This window comes from Zootoca vivipara, chromosome 7 (genome assembly GCF_965207765.1).
Source record: "Zootoca vivipara chromosome 7, rZooViv2.hap1.1, whole genome shotgun sequence".
Lineage (NCBI taxonomy): Eukaryota > Metazoa > Chordata > Lepidosauria > Squamata > Lacertidae > Zootoca > Zootoca vivipara.
Window position 1 is genome coordinate 23,662,140 of NC_142590.1, and position 17,846 is coordinate 23,679,985.

The following is a 17,846-nucleotide window of genomic DNA, read 5'->3' on the forward strand; positions in this document are numbered from 1 at the left end:
TAGAATAGTGGAATAGAACTAGGTGGGGAGAGGGTTAATGGTTGAGAAATTATGGACTTGTAATTATGTTAGGTTCCAGTTACAAGTAACATATGATGCACCAGCTTTTGTTATCTGCTTTAAAAAAAAAACACAAATAAACGAAAATAAGCAATTGTTGCTGACTGATGCACTGAAATTATCATTGCCCCAAGCATTTTTACTACATACTGCATGTTCAGGATATAGACTGTCATGTTAGAAATATGAATACGACTAGATCAACGTGCTTCTTACAGTGCTCTGACTAGAAAGCACATATATTTGCATATGTAACAGACCATTTACCACACACATCTACACATTTTGATATATGGTATATCTCTTTTTACACGCAGCAGGGCAAATGATACAGCCAGATTACCAAGGAGTTGCCTGCACATCACAGTAAGCTACCAATTGCTAAATCACCATCTATATCTACATCAAAGCCACCTCAGTGCCAGGAGGAAGATGTTCTCTCCCAGGAGTGGAGAACATCTGGACAATGTATGTTGCTGGACTACAGTTCCCATCAGCCCTGACAGTTGGCCAGACTGTCTGGGGCTTATGGGAGCTGAGGGTCTAGTAACAACCAAAGGGACAAGTTCTTCAGCCCTGATCTATCTCTCCTTATCCATGTTTGCTGGGACCTTCAGTCCCCTCAGACGTTGCCTTAGAGCAGGGCTTGCCCACATTTCTGGGGTCAGTGGACGCATTTGGAATTTTGAGAAAGTGCCATGGACTTCCGTCACAAAATGACCATTAGGCTTGCTGACAGAGAGAAACTCTTTGCACGTCTCTGTTTGGTACAGCAGGGAGGGAAGGGTGCACAGCCCTAGCATTCACTGAAATGTGGGCAGGGTTAAGGGATGTTTTTGATGTCTGAGAGACTGAGCGAGTACAGTCAGAATCAGCATTGTTCATGCATTGTGGAGTTTTGAGGGGATATTTCTTTAGACTTTTTGCCGGTGCTATAAGAGCTACTGGCAGACACATTGGCACCCCTAGGCACCACATTGGCAACCCCTGCCTTAGTGCAACCACCTGCAGGTTTGGGTCATATGACGCAGTACTTCTTGGAAGCTGGAACAAATCAGATATTCATGAATGTTCGCACTGGACTTGTTGTTCACTTAACATTTCTGTAACTTGTATAGAAAATTAACAGATTTGCTCCTATTCCGTCAACACAAACAATTGCTCCACTTTGGTTATCCCCCCCCCCCCTTCTTTGCTGGCAGGAAGCTCTAGGCCGGCCTCTTAGTTTAATTAGATGTAATAATGAAGTAGAGATGGGAGGATGAACAGAGATAACATAAATGGAGGTGGCAGGGGTGGGTGGGAATTGGATTACAGAAAGGCCATCTTGAATATTATAATTGTTGCCCCACTGAAATGTAGTGCTTGGGAAACAGCCCAGTGAGGTGCTCACTTTGTCCCTGATAAGGGGATCTGTACCTTCTTGAGCAGGCTTTTGCTCATCAGATAACTCAAGCAGAAAATGGCCTTGGCAGTCATGCAAGAGCAAATTTTCTGTTCATCTGCATACTTTTAAAACCAGATTATGGTAAGGAACATAAACAACCATAGAGTCAAGGGCGTAGATTATTCTGTCTCTTTCTGGGGAAAATAAAGAAAAATCTGCAACGAACCCTAGTCTGGTATGAATTTATGATATCTAACTGCTGGGGGAAAATGTGCTGGTTTGAAATAAACTTTGTTTCCACAAACATTTAGCGTAGCCACTTTTTGTCTTTTCGGGATCTACAATGAGTTTCTGGTTAGTGGAGGGAGAAAGTGGTATATCATGGAATCCTATTAGTTTTAATTCCTAATAGTCGTTTCCATATTGTTTCCCTTTATTTCTGTAGCTTTCTATTCAGACTGGTCTTGTCTGTTTAGCAACCCACAACACCCATTCCAGCACCCATTTGTCATGTGTGTATCTCAGGAAGTTTTTTCACATATTTGAGAAATGTTCTTTTATTTCACTCTTACTGGTTTAAGAACTATTTTGGTGACCCCATGAGATTGTCACTCTCACCTTTATGAGTGCCATGGAAAGATCATGGACATGGGGTGGTCAGATCCTGAGGAAGAATGGGAGAAGCTTGGGGAATTGGAGCTTGATGACACAGGTGAGGGTCCTAGTGGGATGAGGGGAGTGAAACTGGGACCCCAATAGGTGCTGGGACCCCAATAGGACGCACCCTCTGACACATATCTCTTCCTGTGGCACCTTCCTCCTGTCATTGAGGAGACTCCTCCTTTGTAGCAGGTGACTTGAAGCAAATCAGATTCTGAGCCGCTGATGAAACTGCCTGCATCTCCCATTACACCTCAAAGACCCAACACACTTGAAGGAGTGCCCAGTTCCTTGCCCACTTTTGAGACTCTGGCCACTTGTTGCACTAAGAGCTATGGCCACCCCGCTCTTCAAAAGAGAGGTGCAGGGACCATGTCACTTGTTGGATCAACGTCTTAGCTTGAGTTTAGCCATGCGCCAATACCTCTTTACACACGTTCCTTTGTGCAACCTGAACTTTTCCTGTGCACTGATTTGATTTATACGTTAAAACCTTTGACAGAAACTCAATCTGTAGTTCAAGTTCTTTGCCTACCAGTGAGGGCCAGGACACTTGGAACTGCCACAGAATGACTTTTTAAAAACTTTATGAATGAAAATATATTGATCCGTTTCCATGTTAGAGTCTCGCTTATAGTAGCAGTCCTCCCTTTATTCTTTTCTTTACACCCCAACAGATGCTTCTTCCTGGGGAGTCGTACACATTACTGTAGTTGTTGAGGTAATCAGACCTGGATAAGCCTTTCTTATTTAATTCATGTGGAATTCCAAGTTACCGCATCTACATTCATTTTGCATGAGAGGTGGCAAAAGCTTTAAGAACTTCAAATTGCAACACTTAGAATAAAAAAAAAATCTAGCTTGCTTGGCCTTTCAGATACAGCAAAGTCCAGTCTATGTGCCTCAGTTATTGGAAACTGGCCAATCCAAGGAGATGTAACAATTCCTTGTGGGTAAGGAGAAGTTACCTACAGAATTGTTGGAAATCAAACCTGGTTTCAGCAGCAATCATGTCTTGGGGGAGGGAAAATGCATTTTAGAAACCTCGTTGCCACGGTTAGCTGAAAAGCTCAAGCCGCTTCAGAGGAATGGGGAATAAAATATAAGAATAATTCCAGTATACAATTGGGAGCGAAGCATAGCATAGTTTGAAAGACAAACCCTTTCACCCTGTGTACGTTTTTAAAGTGTGTGTCTCTGCTGTAACACAGGTGGAGCTGAAGCTGCACACAGCAGCAGAGGGGGATGACAAAGACTTGTCAAATGTTAGAAGCACCAAGAAGAGCAGGAAGTCCCCAGTCAGCAGAGGTGTTAAGTGCATCAGCTGAATTGAGGGAGACATCTGGCAGTAGGAAGAATACATATTGCCCCCAAAATTGTACATATGAAGCCCATCAATTCTGGTCGGGTTGTGAGACTCTTAAGATCATTTTAGTCACTTTATTTCTTTGTAACTCTTCCATTTTGGGGTAACTACTTAGCAATGCTCTGTTTGCATAGTTAATAGGTCATGTTTTGAGAGCACAGCATCTCACAGGTATTAGGCATATGTTAACAAAATGAATAAGAAGCACAGACATACTTACAATCTCATATAACTAGCTAAAGAGGTACCCATGGAGCTAAGAAGAGAGTTTGTGTAGAAGGACTGCTGTTAACGTGTAGCTTTTATCCTGTTAGTCATGTTCAATGGAATCCATTTTTCCCCAGTGGATTAATATTTTCAAAGACCAGCCAAAGGTTTCTGATGCATAGATTTTTGTGTCAGCAAAGACCAGCCAAAGTTCTCCGATTTAGAGAATTTCTCGTCTGCAAAGGGTCAGCTGCCTCATTTTGGGAAGGAGAACACTTTTGGCCGAAAGATTATTCTGAGAAGATCAAATGAGGCAATAGGAAAAAGAATAGGGAGGAAAAGCAGAATAGGGAGGTTCTTACATGAGCTGCTTCCTGTGTAAAAACTGCCCTTATCTGGAGCTCAGTGTGATGACTAGTGTGTGGTTACATTTGGTAGGTGCATCATGTGCTTAATTTAGAAAAGTGAAGCCTAAGTCATGGCAGATGGTGCCTCTATGGAGTTGGTTAAAGTGATTGGCAGAGACATTTTCATAACTCCAAGCCTTGGCAGAGGGGTTGTTAGCCAGCCACCTGACTTGGCTAGGAGGTTCATTAACCTGTGACCCTGAAATTCAGGATCTCTCCCCCCCCAACTGATGCCAAAGTTTTGTGCTGCCAACTGAACAAGGTTGGGTTTTGGGGTGTCCTTATGGCCCCCGGTTTGAGTGTCAGTTACTCAGTTTGGGGGGTGGGGTGGCACGAAACACAGGGTTCACAGCACAAAACTAGCACAAAACTTTGGTATCAGTTTGGGAGGGGATCCTGAATTTTGGGGCCACAGGTTAATGATGCCTTGGATAGGTAGTCGGCAGGTGAACAGTGTGTGTACCTTCTGTGAGTCAACACAGGATCTTGCTGAATTAGAGAATGTTGGGCTCCAGCTGGGAAGTGAAATGTGTTAAAATTAAGAGCCCCAGCACACCATAGCAGGATTCCCTCTACTCTCTTGTTGTATAAGCTCCCTCATACCTGTTTACTTGGCAGGTAGGGGATCAAAGCAGTATGGGTAGGTGGGAAACGTAATTCCAGACACAAAACTTCCCACTAACTGCACTAGACCTGAATTTGAAAGTTCATTGAGATTGTGCTTCCATGCTGCAGAGTTCACAGGTCTCTCTGTCTCCTGCATCCCTCCATCCTGCAAAAAGGAAGTTTCATCCTCCCTCTGTTGCTGCAGATTTCCAAGTTTGCATCCAGTGCAAAGTTCTCTATCTCTCTCCCAGCACATGGTTTCAAAACGGCATACTCTTGGGGTGATAGCCTAACGATGAGATTCACAAAATAATTCCCTGAGCCATTAGTTAGTTTCTTTGTTCAAGCAGGTATTCTGAAATGCTCCTCTGCCATCATGTGATATCCTCCTCGCCTCTTGTCAAAAGGTGCTCAGGAGCTTAGCCAGTCCCTAAGCACCTTCCTGTTATTTCAGGCAAGTCCAGTTGTTGGCTTTGGAATGCTACCTTCGCAATTCACGTGTACCTTCACGTCCTGGATACTTCGAGAGCAGCCTCACTCTCCTGAAGCAGATCCGTTCTATAGAGGAAGCAGTTAACGTTTGATGAAAAGTGGTGAAACAAAGTGACGGCTGCCTTTTCTTTCCCTCTCTGGAAGAGCTTCTTGAACTCAGTCCAAAGAAAATAACGTGCTTGGCTCATTGAATGTAGCCTTAAGCCCTCATAGTAAAACTTTGAGACCTGGCAGGCACAGCAGAGTCCTACTTTGCTCTTGCTTCCTCTGCTTGATTTCAGACTGCAACACTTTTTTAAAAAAAGCAAACCATATGAAGCTTTAATTAATTAGCATCAGTTAACCTGTAATTCCAGGTTGGAAGCAGCAGCACCGAGCCACACTGACTGTGCATGCAGGAGTTTTTTCTCTCTTCTCCTTAGTCTTAAAGGGCAGGTGGCCCTTTAAATAGGGGGAAAGGAGAGGATCATGTGCTCAGTCAGTATGTTGCAGTGCTGTACTTACAGGCCAAAACCCAATAGTTCCTTCTGCCAATCTTATCTTTAAATAGACAGGGCAGGTACTTGGGATGCCATGTCAATGATGGGCAGCCAAGGGTGAGAAGCAGTGCAGGTAAACGAAGCAAGAGATGAGTAATTATCCCACAGAATTATTATTTCCAAGGGAGACTTAATCCTCCAAATGGTAGGCAGAAAGTCCTAGCAAAATAACTAGAGCTTGCTCACTTAGCTTGGAAATAACTTTGCCAAAATGCACCCTCAGATTTCAAGCACTGAAGAATACACTACTCGAGAGAACACACCAAACTGATTGCGGCATCTGATTTGTAAAAGGCAGCTCTTCTAGGCAGCAGCAAAACAAATATTTCAGTTTTGCTTTCCAAATGGACCGCGTGGTTCCTTCTGTATGCTCTCTGTGAAGAGGCGTAGGCTCGGGTAACATAATACAACGCAAATGTTAGATGGCAGTTTGTTAAAACCTTGTTTGCTCTCATGGATTTCCCAATACAGGATCAAGCTGTTATTATTGATGTGTGGTTTATGTAGCCAGCATAACTCCCTCGGAGCCTCAGGCTGTAGCCGCATGTAGCCTGGATCTCTGGATGCCTTAAGGCTACTACTTGATTTGTTTGCTTTCTGTCTGATGCTGTAGCAGAATTTGGACGGACATGCTCAATTGTTGGGAGCTGCCAGGTCTAAACTAGAAAGCCGTGGGCCTGTGCATAGCTACTGTGTGTGGTTAGCTGTCAGGGCTTCAGCTTTGAGCAAATCCCCTAGACGGTAAAGGGCTGAGGTTCTGGACCGACTCTGTGTACTCAGGCTAGACTCTTCTCAAGAGGACGGACTATAAAAGACTTCTTCTTTATGGTGGAACTTTGGCTGATCAGCCACCATCTCTCTGGCAGGTTCCAACTTGACTGTTGTCTATGGATCAGTTTGAACAACAGCCCCCTTCCCCAAATACACATTCTCATAAACTTTGTGTTTGGGGTATTTCCGATGCCAAAATGCGTGGTAGGGAAAACCATGCATGCTTCCCACCCACCCCTCCTGTTATAGGAAAGGCTCCCTACATGATAAAAGTCCTGGAATACGTGGAATTGAAACAAAAGCTAAAATAATTATAAAAAGGAAGAAGTGTCACCACCATGTTTCAGTGGGGAGCCCCTTGAAGCTGCAGATGAAGCAGGTTGACGCATGTTGCATACCTGGCAGTTCTCTATGTTGGGATGTAGACTTGCACGTACCTGTTCCTGCCATGTGGTCTTCAGGCATACTTATGATTTCTTCCCACCACCACTCCCCAGTACTGCAGTTCCTTCACAGACCCCCACACCTGATGGCAGCTACAGAAAATGAATGGTTCACCAAGGCTTCCATTCCAGAGATCTCTCCGTAAGTGGAGAAATGTTCACACCACACGTTGTCAGGGCTTAAGAAAGACGTGTTGAGACTACCGGGTGATGCACTGCCAGAAGATGGTTTAATGAAATGTAAAACAGTGACATTTGGAGCCCTTGCTTTATAGAAGACAGGGTATACTTATGTAGCGCCCCTTGTTAAAATGATGCATGAAGCATTACATCGAATAGATTTTTTTTTTAATGACATGTTTTATGGTGGTCGCATGACCAGCGGCAACAAATGAAAGGAATCTTCGAGAGTTGAAACAGAGGTTAGTTTAAAGTTTTTGGAACTATTCTGGCAGGAGGCGAAGGGTTCTTAAGCTGCTTTCTGTGATTTGTCTGGGTGAAATGAACTCTTGGGATAAGAGGCATCTCTTCACAAGACAAGCTGTACAATAGGGCCCCAGTGGAGACGACCCATAATAATAGAATGCTGGATTATTATTTTTAAAAAATATGTTCACCAGTGAAAGCTCTGAGCAGGATTGGTCATATTTGGTCATTCTGTGCCTAGTATAGAATTGGGAGTATTTCACACTTGACATTTTTCTTATGCTCAGGGTCAAGCTATACTTTACAAATACGTGTAATGTGCAACATCATTTTTCGTTGTGCGTGTTTAATTACAGCTGAGTTAGGAGCCCAATTTGTCATCGGGATTGCAGCACACAGAGAGCAGAGATTTACGGTATCCCTTCCTTCCCCAGCTATGAACACCACCCACAAGCATGGCTACAAAGCTTTTTAAAACAACAAAAAACTTTCCTTTGCTTCAGTTTATGGGCATTTGTAAATAAAGGCCATAAGGCCAGACAAAATAGCAGAGTGATAATATGCATTAAAGAGGTGGGGTAAAAATTATTAATTATTAACCAAACAAACATAAATCGTAAAAATGCATATTCTGGGACATCATTTGTGAATGATAGATATCCATTTTAATGGCTGATGGTGTTAATTAAAAATTTAAATTGAAATATCACTTTAAACAAAACCTAGCTTTTAATTGTGTGGAACTATTTTGTGCTACAGCAACATCCAACTTTTTTACAGTTAAAAAGTACCCTGCAGTTTTGTGTAAACAATGCTTTACTGAAATGTATCTATTGTTTAAGGCTACATCTGTGTTTTTCCAGATGGAGTCAGCCAAGTGTTTTCAAATCTGTTTGCAACATGTTGTTGTTTGGAACAATACACGGTTGACATAGTTGTCCGGGAGATACTGTATTTGCAACTGCCGCGGCAAGTCAATTGGTCAGGGTGCTTAAGAAAATGTGTCTTCTGAAACAATCACATCCCTCTGTCTTCCTTTGTCACTTCTGTGCTCTGCTCGAACATAACAGGTCCAACTTTCCCACTGGAATAAGTTTCCTATGATGCAATCCTTCACTCTGTGAGATTTAACAAGATGAAAGACAACTTATCTATTTTCCTATATTTTCTTCCTCCAAGATAGGATGGAGCTGGATTGAACAGCTCATAAACCGCTGAAAACACAGGAAATGAGCTCCCAGTATAGCTTTTAAAATAGATAACCTGTGTTCCCTGTGTATAACCTCCTTTGAATCCCATATCTGTGTTTAGTTTTTGAAGTAAGTGATCTGCAGAAGTGATAGTCAAGTTTTAGAGGGCTGCTCTGGTGCCCACTACCTCCCACTACTTTTTCAACCCTTTCTATTCTGATCCAGCTGTTTGCTTAATCCACTATGAGCTAAAGGTTAATACCATTCAAGGATCACCTTGCCGACAGAGATGTGAAGGAAGCGACACGCTAGGTAGGAAGCAGTGAAGCCCTCTTGTGTTGTCAGCAAAGCAACATATAGCCTAATTACCCTGTTTCTCCGAAAATAAGACGTAGCCATAAAATAAGCCATAGCAGGATTTTTAAGCATTCAAGGAATATAAGCCATACCCTGAAAATAAGCCATAGTGATAGGCAACTTAACCTTGTAGGTTAAACTGTACCATACTTAATTAAAAAAATAAGACATCCCCCGGAAATAAGCCATAGTGTTGTTGTTTTTAGGAAAAATAAATATAAGACGGTATCTTATTTTTGGAGAAACACGGTAGGGCAGGAGTCCCCAAACTAAGGCCTGGGGGCCGGATGTGGCCCAATCGCCTTCTCAATCCGGCCCGCGGACGGTCCGGGAATCAGCATGTTTTTACATGAGTAGAATGTGTCCTTTTATTTAAAATGCATCACTGGGTTATTTGTGGGGCATAGGAATTCGTACATATTTCCCCCCCAAATATAGTCCAGCCCCCCACAAGGTCTGAGGGACAGTGGACCGGCCCCCTGCTGAAAAAGTTTGCTGACCCCTGCGGTAGGGTCTTTCTGGCATATCTATGCCATCCAAAAAATTCTCTGCGAGTGGGCATCAAAATGTTATTCAATATAAGCCATTGTGAGTGGTGCACACAGAGGCAAAAAATACCTCCTAGCTTCACATATATGCTAATGAAGTCTGAGGTGATGGTGACTTACCAGGAAAGGGATTTTGGATTCATGGTGAATAGGTCAATGAAAATGTCAACACAGCTGTGAAAAAGGTGAATTCCATGTTAGGAATCTTTAGGAAAGGGACTGAACATTGCCGCTATCATAATGCTTTTATACAAAACCATGGTTTACTTAGATCCTATTGTCATGTTCTGGCCTGGTGCCGTATCCCATGAAGAATGCCGGTGAGGTTAGAAGTTGCAGGACCACAAATAGTAAACAACTTGCTCCAACAAAGGTTGAGGGCAAACCGAGCAATTTTAAGCTCTTGCTCTCAGACTACCTCTCTCAGGCTCTACCCCATTACTGCTAACCTTAGATTCCTAAAGGGTCAACCCTCTGTCCTGAAGACTGGTGCTCCTCCATTGTATACCTTCCCAGCTGGTGTGCTGCCAGACAATGAGGTCCTGTGCAAGGCTCCTTAGTCCCAAGGGAAGAGTCCAGACTCTGGCCCTTAAGATATGGGAGTATTAGTGGTCTCTTGATCTCCAGCAGCAAGCTCTGGAGTCCTGTACCTGGTCTAGTTCCTTAGCAGGAGACTCTTCAGTCTCAGAGCCGTGATTGTTTCTGATGGGGAGCTAGATCTGTAGCTGATACTTTTCAAGTTCCATCCTCTTCTTTTGCATGTAGTTTTCATTACATCAGATACTGCTCAGATTCACAGTACCTTAAAGGCCTTCTGAAGTGGGATCTCCTGTGTCCCTTGAAGTAATGAGTGAAAATATCTTCTCTGAACCTTCTTTGTTGAGTAGTAAATGTGTGTTTTTGTTTTGTTCATTGGTTTAACCATATAGTGGAGGAAGGCCTATCAATCTCTAAAATTTTGGCTTACATATTTCAAACCCTTACACATCTTTGTTTTGGTCAAAGTAGCAGTGATAGTTTTTCCTATTTTCAATGGAGCCTCATCCATACAACTACACTTTTGTTCTTCATCACTGTCAACAAGACAAGGAGAATTCAATCTCACGTTCTTTGTTGTGATGTTCCATTGAACGTGAAAGCGCATTGTACAAATGGTTCACGGTATTGCCTGTTTAGCAGATGTTACGGAAAGAGCCCCTGTGAGAAACAGGTTTTGGTGTGACAGGTTTAAATGACTTTTTATGGGGGTGATAGTTCTGCAATCATGTGGATGTTGCATTAAAAGGGTGTTTCTATTCTCCTCAGGTATCAGCAGGTTCCATTGTGCAGTTTGAGAAAGAAAATTTCTCCTTGTCCGCAAAAATAGAGGAAAAACCTCTCCCTCAAGGAAATAAGCATCTGCTACAGTGGGCCCAAAAGGAATATGGGGCAGTAACATCTTTCACTGAACTCAAAATATCCAGGAACGTTTACATCAAAGTGGGTGAAGGTAAGTGTCTCCAAACTAGTAAGATTGTACATGGAGAATTGAATTGTATTCATGTCTGTTTTTGAGAAAGCATTCCCCCATACACAATCCTTCTTCATGTCACAGTGGCTGCAGACTCATTATTTGGATATTAGGACTGATCCTAGCTTCTTCCTTCCAATTTGCAATTTGTGACCACCAAGGCAGATTTCACCTTGAGCAATTCATACTAAAGGTATTATTAGTGTGATGTCAGTCTTCAGTTAGCTACCATATTGCATTGTTGCCTGTACTTTTCTGCCCGTTCAGGTCAGCTGGTCTTTCCCTTTTATTTGTCTACTCTCACATTTATTCTGTAGCTTTTTCTGATTCGCCATTGCTCCTTCTGTCTTCCTACAAAAGCTCTGTTGCACAGAAGGATTTCACAAAGTATTAATTAGTTAACAATAGTTTGAAATCCACTACAATTAACTTATTGTTCCAGTTTCAGAGCTGAAACTTTATCTCCTTTCAACATTTGATAGCTCCTGGACAGTAATCCCTTTGGTTCTCCATTAAACCTTTTCAAAAATGAGTTCCAGCGGGGAAGAAATCTTACCTCTGATGTATAGCCCTTGGCAATAATAATTTGTTGAGGAAAGCTGATACATGATGAATTATATTCATAAAGAGTGTCCTCACATTGTCAAGCCAAAAGCACTTGAGATTGCTCCAACTTTGGATCGTGTTGGCTGGGAATCTGATAGCAACACCTAATTTGTATAGAATGAAGCAAAACACTCTCATCCCTATTAAGACAAAGGTGTGACTCAAAGAAACTAGTAGGGTTCAGTATACAGGTCTTGGTTGTGGGCAAGTAAGCTGGCAGCATACATAGAAGACAGGTATCTATTACTGTATTTACATCACACAATTCTAGTGCATTCTCTGGCAATTGTTCCTCCTTATGTCTTCCTATCCAAATCAGATACCATGCTGTTTACCATTCCTTACATACTATGATAGGAACTTCAATTCAGTGCAATAAAGGAAGCCATTTAGCTCAGTCTTGTCTATGCTGATTGGCAGCAGCTCTCCAGCGTTTCCCAGCCCTACCTGGAGGTACCAGGGATTGGACTTGGGACATTTTAGATATAAAACATGTGCTTTTCCTAGGGTTGCCATATTTCAAAAAGTGGAAATCCAGTCAGAAAAGTTGTTGAGATTTTCCCGGACATTTCAGCGATTTATGCCCACACACTGTTTCTGATGGCCAAATCCCAGCTATGTCTGGGGAATTATGAACGTTTGGGAACCCTAGATTTACCACTGAGCTATGAGTCTGCCCTACAGGTTGGCTAAACGGTATGGAAGTTAGAAAATATCAGCAATATTTGATCTCAAAGAGTTTAAATGAACAATTGAAAGAAACTGAAATGCTGTCGAGACCCTTGCTTGCTGTTGACAGTATCAGGAATGCAGGAACTCTTTCTTTTTTTTAATGATTCACCTTAGAACCTGTGTTCCTCTTTCTGGAGAACTGGTTGGTAAGCTATTTCTCAGTTTAACAATAATGACATTACTAGTTCTGGCGAATTACATTTGCATGGCATCTTTATGTACGTTAGTTTGAGTTCAGCATGGACAACCTCGGGATCACTTTCCCTCATTTGTGTGGGAGGAGTTGGCAGAATCGTGACTGCTTTTGCATCCCATCTGGCAGGCTATTTAACAGATGTTTGAGGAGTGCTCCGTCAAGCTGCGCAAATAGATTTCATCTCTCATAGTTCACATAGAAGGATCCTCTAGAGAAGAAGGCAAAGTGAGCATTCAGATACCGTTTAGTATGGCAAGGGATCAGGGGGAAAAACACCCCTTGCCATTAATGCCTTTAATATACATATCGATGATGCAACTACACTTGGGAATACTGTGTACAGATCTGTTCGCTGAGCCTAATAAATAAATGAATTGTGAAGTTGGAAAAGGTGCAGAGAAAGGCAACCAATCTGGTCCAGCAGCTGGAGCAATTTCCCTAGAGAAAGGATTGTAATGTTTGAGGCTTTTTGTTTATTTTAAAGAAAAGGTGGTGACATGATAGAATTGTATAGAATTGTGCATGTTGTAGAGAAAGTGGATAGAGGGAAGTTTACAGCCAGTCCTTCATCAATGATAATATTTTACTATAGGTTGTGGGTTTTTTAATGGTTAGGTGTTTAAAAAAAAAAAACCACAACCCACAACTGCAGCATGTTTAACTCAGATTCTGCACCAGGAAACACAGAATTTTGTAACTGAAATATATTATGCAAAAATTCATGTCTCAATTTTTGTTTGTGAAAGTATCACTTCTAAAGTAAAAAAAATGTGAATGAAATGAAATGCTGAAACTGAAAATATCAAGAAAAAAACTATTCTCACACTGTAATTATCACTGTTTTAGAAACTTGCCTTGGAGCATGAACAATAAAACAAAATTTGAGATGCAAGTAGAATTGCAGGACTTGTCAAACCACTGCTTTTATGAGCATTTTACAGACAGCTTTTGAACATTGCTGCAATTTATTATAATTTATTAACATCGTAGAGGGTTGTCAGCTGTGCACAAACGTACAGAAAGGTGTTAGAATGTGGTTCTGACCACAGAACAGCTACTTGAGAGTCTCACAGAACCTTACAATGAAGAATGGGGAGGTGTGGAGCAAAAGCTCAGGGGGTCAGGTTTGGGTTTTGTTTTTATGGGTTTTTTTTTTTTGCCTGATCAAGCCCCTGTCTAGGAAATGGTATAGCTTAGGATCCAGGGCAAGCCTCGCTTCGTCTCCACAATCAAGAGACAAGGTAATTGATGTGGCTGTGAAACCATGGTTTGACATGGGTTTGCAAACTATAGTTTGTTAACCATGGTTAACTACTACATGCTGTATGCACCCTTTATGTGCTTAGCTTAACGGGGACAAATTATTATTAGAGATGTGTCCAAAAATCCATTTGAGTAAGGTACTTTGCCCTCTGAGCTGGGCACAGTTCAAAGTAGGATTTTGCACCCTTTCCCTATCACTTCCCTGTCAATCCCCTCCCCGCAACCTCTTTTCCCAGGTAAGGAAAAAGGCCTTACCTTGGGGAGGTAATAACAAGTGATGGAAGATCCACTTCCACACAGGAACAACCCCATAAGCTCTCTCCTTTGCTGCAAATGATGTCCTGCTAGGTATCATAGAGCTTGTACCGGTAGTTAGAAAACCAAAGACTAAGACTTTTGAACTCCCAGGCGGAAATTATGCTTAACCCCATCTCAAAGGAAGATGGACCTGCCTTAGAATGAGCTCATGGTGTTTTTTTTTATTGCGAGGAGTTGACATTTCTTTCTCCCACCTCCCATTTGAAGTCTTGCACTATTCCCAGTCAACATGGTTAAGCATTATTCCTGCCTTGGGCCTTTCTGCTCATATGGCAATTCTAAGCCATTTCAGGCCACAATGAAAGGAACAATGGAATCAAGGGAGTGCAATAATAGCCTTGGTGAATGGGAAGCCCTTGAGCTAGGATCCAGCGGGGAAGGGCACATGGTAGCTTTAACCTTTACAACCATATTTGATCATCTAAGGATGATTTGTTTTATTTCTTCTTCTTTTTTAGATCAGTTTTTTCCTGCAACATGCAATATAGAGAAGAATTTTATTTCCTTGAACTACCTTGCGGGATACCTGCAACCCAAGGCAGCAGAAGGATGCATTGTCTCCAGCATGGATCAAGAAAGAGAAGTTCACATAATTGAACTAATCACACCAGACTCTAACCCATACAGGTAAAGTGCCCGTTCCTATTTCTCCAAGCCAAGAATATTGTTTATTTCAGCCCATCCTGCAGCTTTAAAGGAACAGATCCTCCGTCTATGAGAAAAGCAAAACTCTGAAAAGTTTATTTGATATAAATACTTTTAGATTGCGGCACTTTGAAACAGAAGTTTCAATATGGCTGTTATTTGGCACATGAGGGATATGAAAACAGGTTGTAGAATTTGTCTTCAGATTGGAAATCAATGTGGCAAATTTTATCAAGGTCAAAGAGGCTGCTACAGGGAGGGCAATAGCTCAGTCAGTTAGAGCGTGATGCTGATAGTGCCAAGATTGCCGGTTTGATCCCCGTATGGGACAGCTGCATATTCCTGCATTGCATGCAGTTGGACGAGATGATCCTCAGGGCCCCTTCCAACTCTATGATTTTATGATAAAGGTGGGCTCTGGCCTAAATATTTGAGAAGATACCTCAGTTGATCATGGGCTTACGGGTCTTGTTCAAGTGCTGCTTCACACCCCCTCACCCCCCCAACCCCATTATCAGGATCGTACACTGAAATACTCATTAACTTCTACCTCAGCAAGTATCGGAGGTTGGGGAACACAGGAGACCTCATCTCACTCTTCAGGAATAAAGGAAGCCCTTGGGAGGGCACTCCAAATTTGACACAAAGTGTCACGTGAAAAGAACAGATGCATTTACATTAAGTTTCCATTATCCTAAAGATGAGCAGCAGGCTAAGCTAATAACTGCATTTTGAAAGTGTCCCATTCTTCATCACTGCCCAAACATACTTTGCTTTTTTGCACATTATTCCCCATTGTTTTCAAAGCTCAGCAGACAGATGCATTTCTCTCACTTATTATTCCATTTTTCCTTCCGTAGCAATGCTGCCAAGCTATAATTTTGAGGTACAATAAGGTGACATGTGCTCCAAATTAATGGAATAAATTGGATAGAAACGTCCATTTAAAATTTCCTGAAGAGATGGGGAAATAGCGGGGGTGGGAGAACAAGCTCCGAGTGGTTCTCTTTAACCAGCACCAAAGCAGTGGCAATGAGCAACCAGCAACCTCTAATTGAGAAAACAAAGCTGCTGCTGGACAGTAATTATTAGCCTAAAAAGCATTTTTGTTTCCATTGTTATGTAAAATTGTTTTAGCATGTGTGGCGTAACAGTCTGTTTTGCACATGTTGTACCGTCTGGGATAACCTCCAGCGTTTTAATCAGCTGGCCAGACACTGGAAACATGATGGATTGAAAGAAGGTTGATAGCTGGAAATTTCTGGCGTGCTGGGGCCTCACTCTTTTTTTTATTTTCCACAACCAGTGCTTTCCAGGTGGATATCATCATTGACATTCGACCATCTCGGCCAGACACCACACTTGTCAGGGATCTTGTACTTATCCTCAAGTGCAGAAAGTCTGTCAACTGGGTCATCAAGTCACATGACGTGAAGGGGAAACTGGAAGCAATTGTAAGTAGATACGGCTTGTTGTAAGGGAGGCACGGGTGCTGTTAACAGCTTAGGCTTTTATGTGAAGAAGTGAGCACATGATAACAGACATCTTCTCTCAGTATCTCCTCAACTTTTGCTATTAATCCTGGTTGTTGGTTCTCCCCACCCATCCTGGGTACTGAGTGATGTGCTGCTCGATTAAGAGGTGGTGCATTGCATCTGTCACCAGTTCTATTTGTCTAGGAAAAAAAGATGCCGGAACTCACCATGAACGCCCCCCTTCTTTGTCTTATAATGGCAATGGCGCCCACCTGAGAGGTGCCGGGACTTTGATGCCCCATTCACGGGCTCCTTGGAAGTATTTTACTGGCCACCGTTGGAAACTGGATGCTAGACCTGATGTTTGATCAGTTCCAGCAGAGCTGCTTTTAACCTTCTTAATTAAGTTGTGCTTCCAATTATTTGTTTATTAGCTGGACCAGTTTCACTCTTCTGCAATTTTGCTCATGTTTTTTCACTCAGTGGAAATGGCAGGGGTCCTGAGAGGCAAAATTAAGTTGCCTGTAAAGAAAGTTGAAGGAGTTAATTTGAGTTGGTTGTGCTCTGATGTATAGAATCATAGGAAAGACTATAGACAGGAAAGTTCCATTTCTTTTAAGTTTTGAGGCAGCCTGTGATCTCCAGTTTCGGCTTGACTAAGGCTACAGCTCTAAGCATGCTTTTGTGTGGGATGCACCTTCAAGTACACACAAGATTTCACTGAAAGTTGTGGTCCGCTGCACACTTACCTTGGAGTGAGCCCCATTGGATGCAGTTCAACTTCATTTCACATGTAGGTGTGCACTATTGATCACATATAATTCTTAATTGCAAAGTGTACCCTGGTAGGAGCCTTGAGCCAACAGCTCAAGCAAAGGCTTACATTGATGCCCGTTTGGCTGAATAAGAAAGTATCTTATTCATCCCAGCCACAATTGATCATTGCTTGAAGGAGGTGCTATCAGCTCACCATGTAAAACAGAGAAGACTAGGGCAAAGGCGTCAAGCTGGGTAGAGATGAATCCAAATTTTGAGTTGCCTTTTTTACTTTCCAAATTTGTTTTGATTAGCCCTAAGCATCTACAAAAATACCAGTGGAAGATGAGAGATTTAAAAGATAAAATTCCAAATTCAAACTAACTGCATCTGACCAATAGGAAAATCCGTGTCTAGTTTGAGAATATGTATTTTTATTTTATATTCACGCGTCCCAACATTATGTGCCAGAATAGTGCCAGAACATAAACATAGACCCTGTATGCTCCTATTTGGATACATTAAATCTTAATGGGTCTATATGAATAGAGAGGGACACAGTCCTTTAAAACGGGCAGGTTCTAGTTTTGACAATTATATTCTGAAAAATATTTGTTCAGCTGTTTTATCTAACATTTAAAAGAGAGAGAGAGAGCAGGAAATCCGGAAAATTTAGGGATTGTCATAATCTCAGATCAATCCAAACTTGCCTGCTTATTTGAAACATGTGTAATAAAAATTGTATTCAGATTTGAGTCCACTCAAAAGATAGTATTTTGGGCAGAAACAGGGCAGGCAGGCACAGCTCAAGACCAGAAACTCCTCCTCCGCCCACTCCCCAAAAGGGGATTTGCTACCCTTTTTGTTAATGCATCTCCTTTCAGTA

General features: G+C 42.1%; 1 protein-coding gene across 3 annotated transcripts in view; it reads left to right on the plus strand.

The window, feature by feature from the left end:
• TGFBR3 (transforming growth factor beta receptor 3) overlaps positions 1-17,846 on the plus strand; it is a 136,063-nt gene that overhangs the window by 82,853 nt on the left and 35,364 nt on the right. For all 3 annotated transcript variants that reach the window (XM_035123643.3, XM_035123646.3, XM_035123645.3), the window contains exons 5-7: positions 10,765-10,948; positions 14,543-14,711; positions 16,036-16,183. In XM_035123643.3, the coding sequence (XP_034979534.2) occupies positions 10,765-10,948; positions 14,543-14,711; positions 16,036-16,183 (501 nt within the window). The remainder of the gene's footprint in view (positions 1-10,764; positions 10,949-14,542; positions 14,712-16,035; positions 16,184-17,846) is intronic.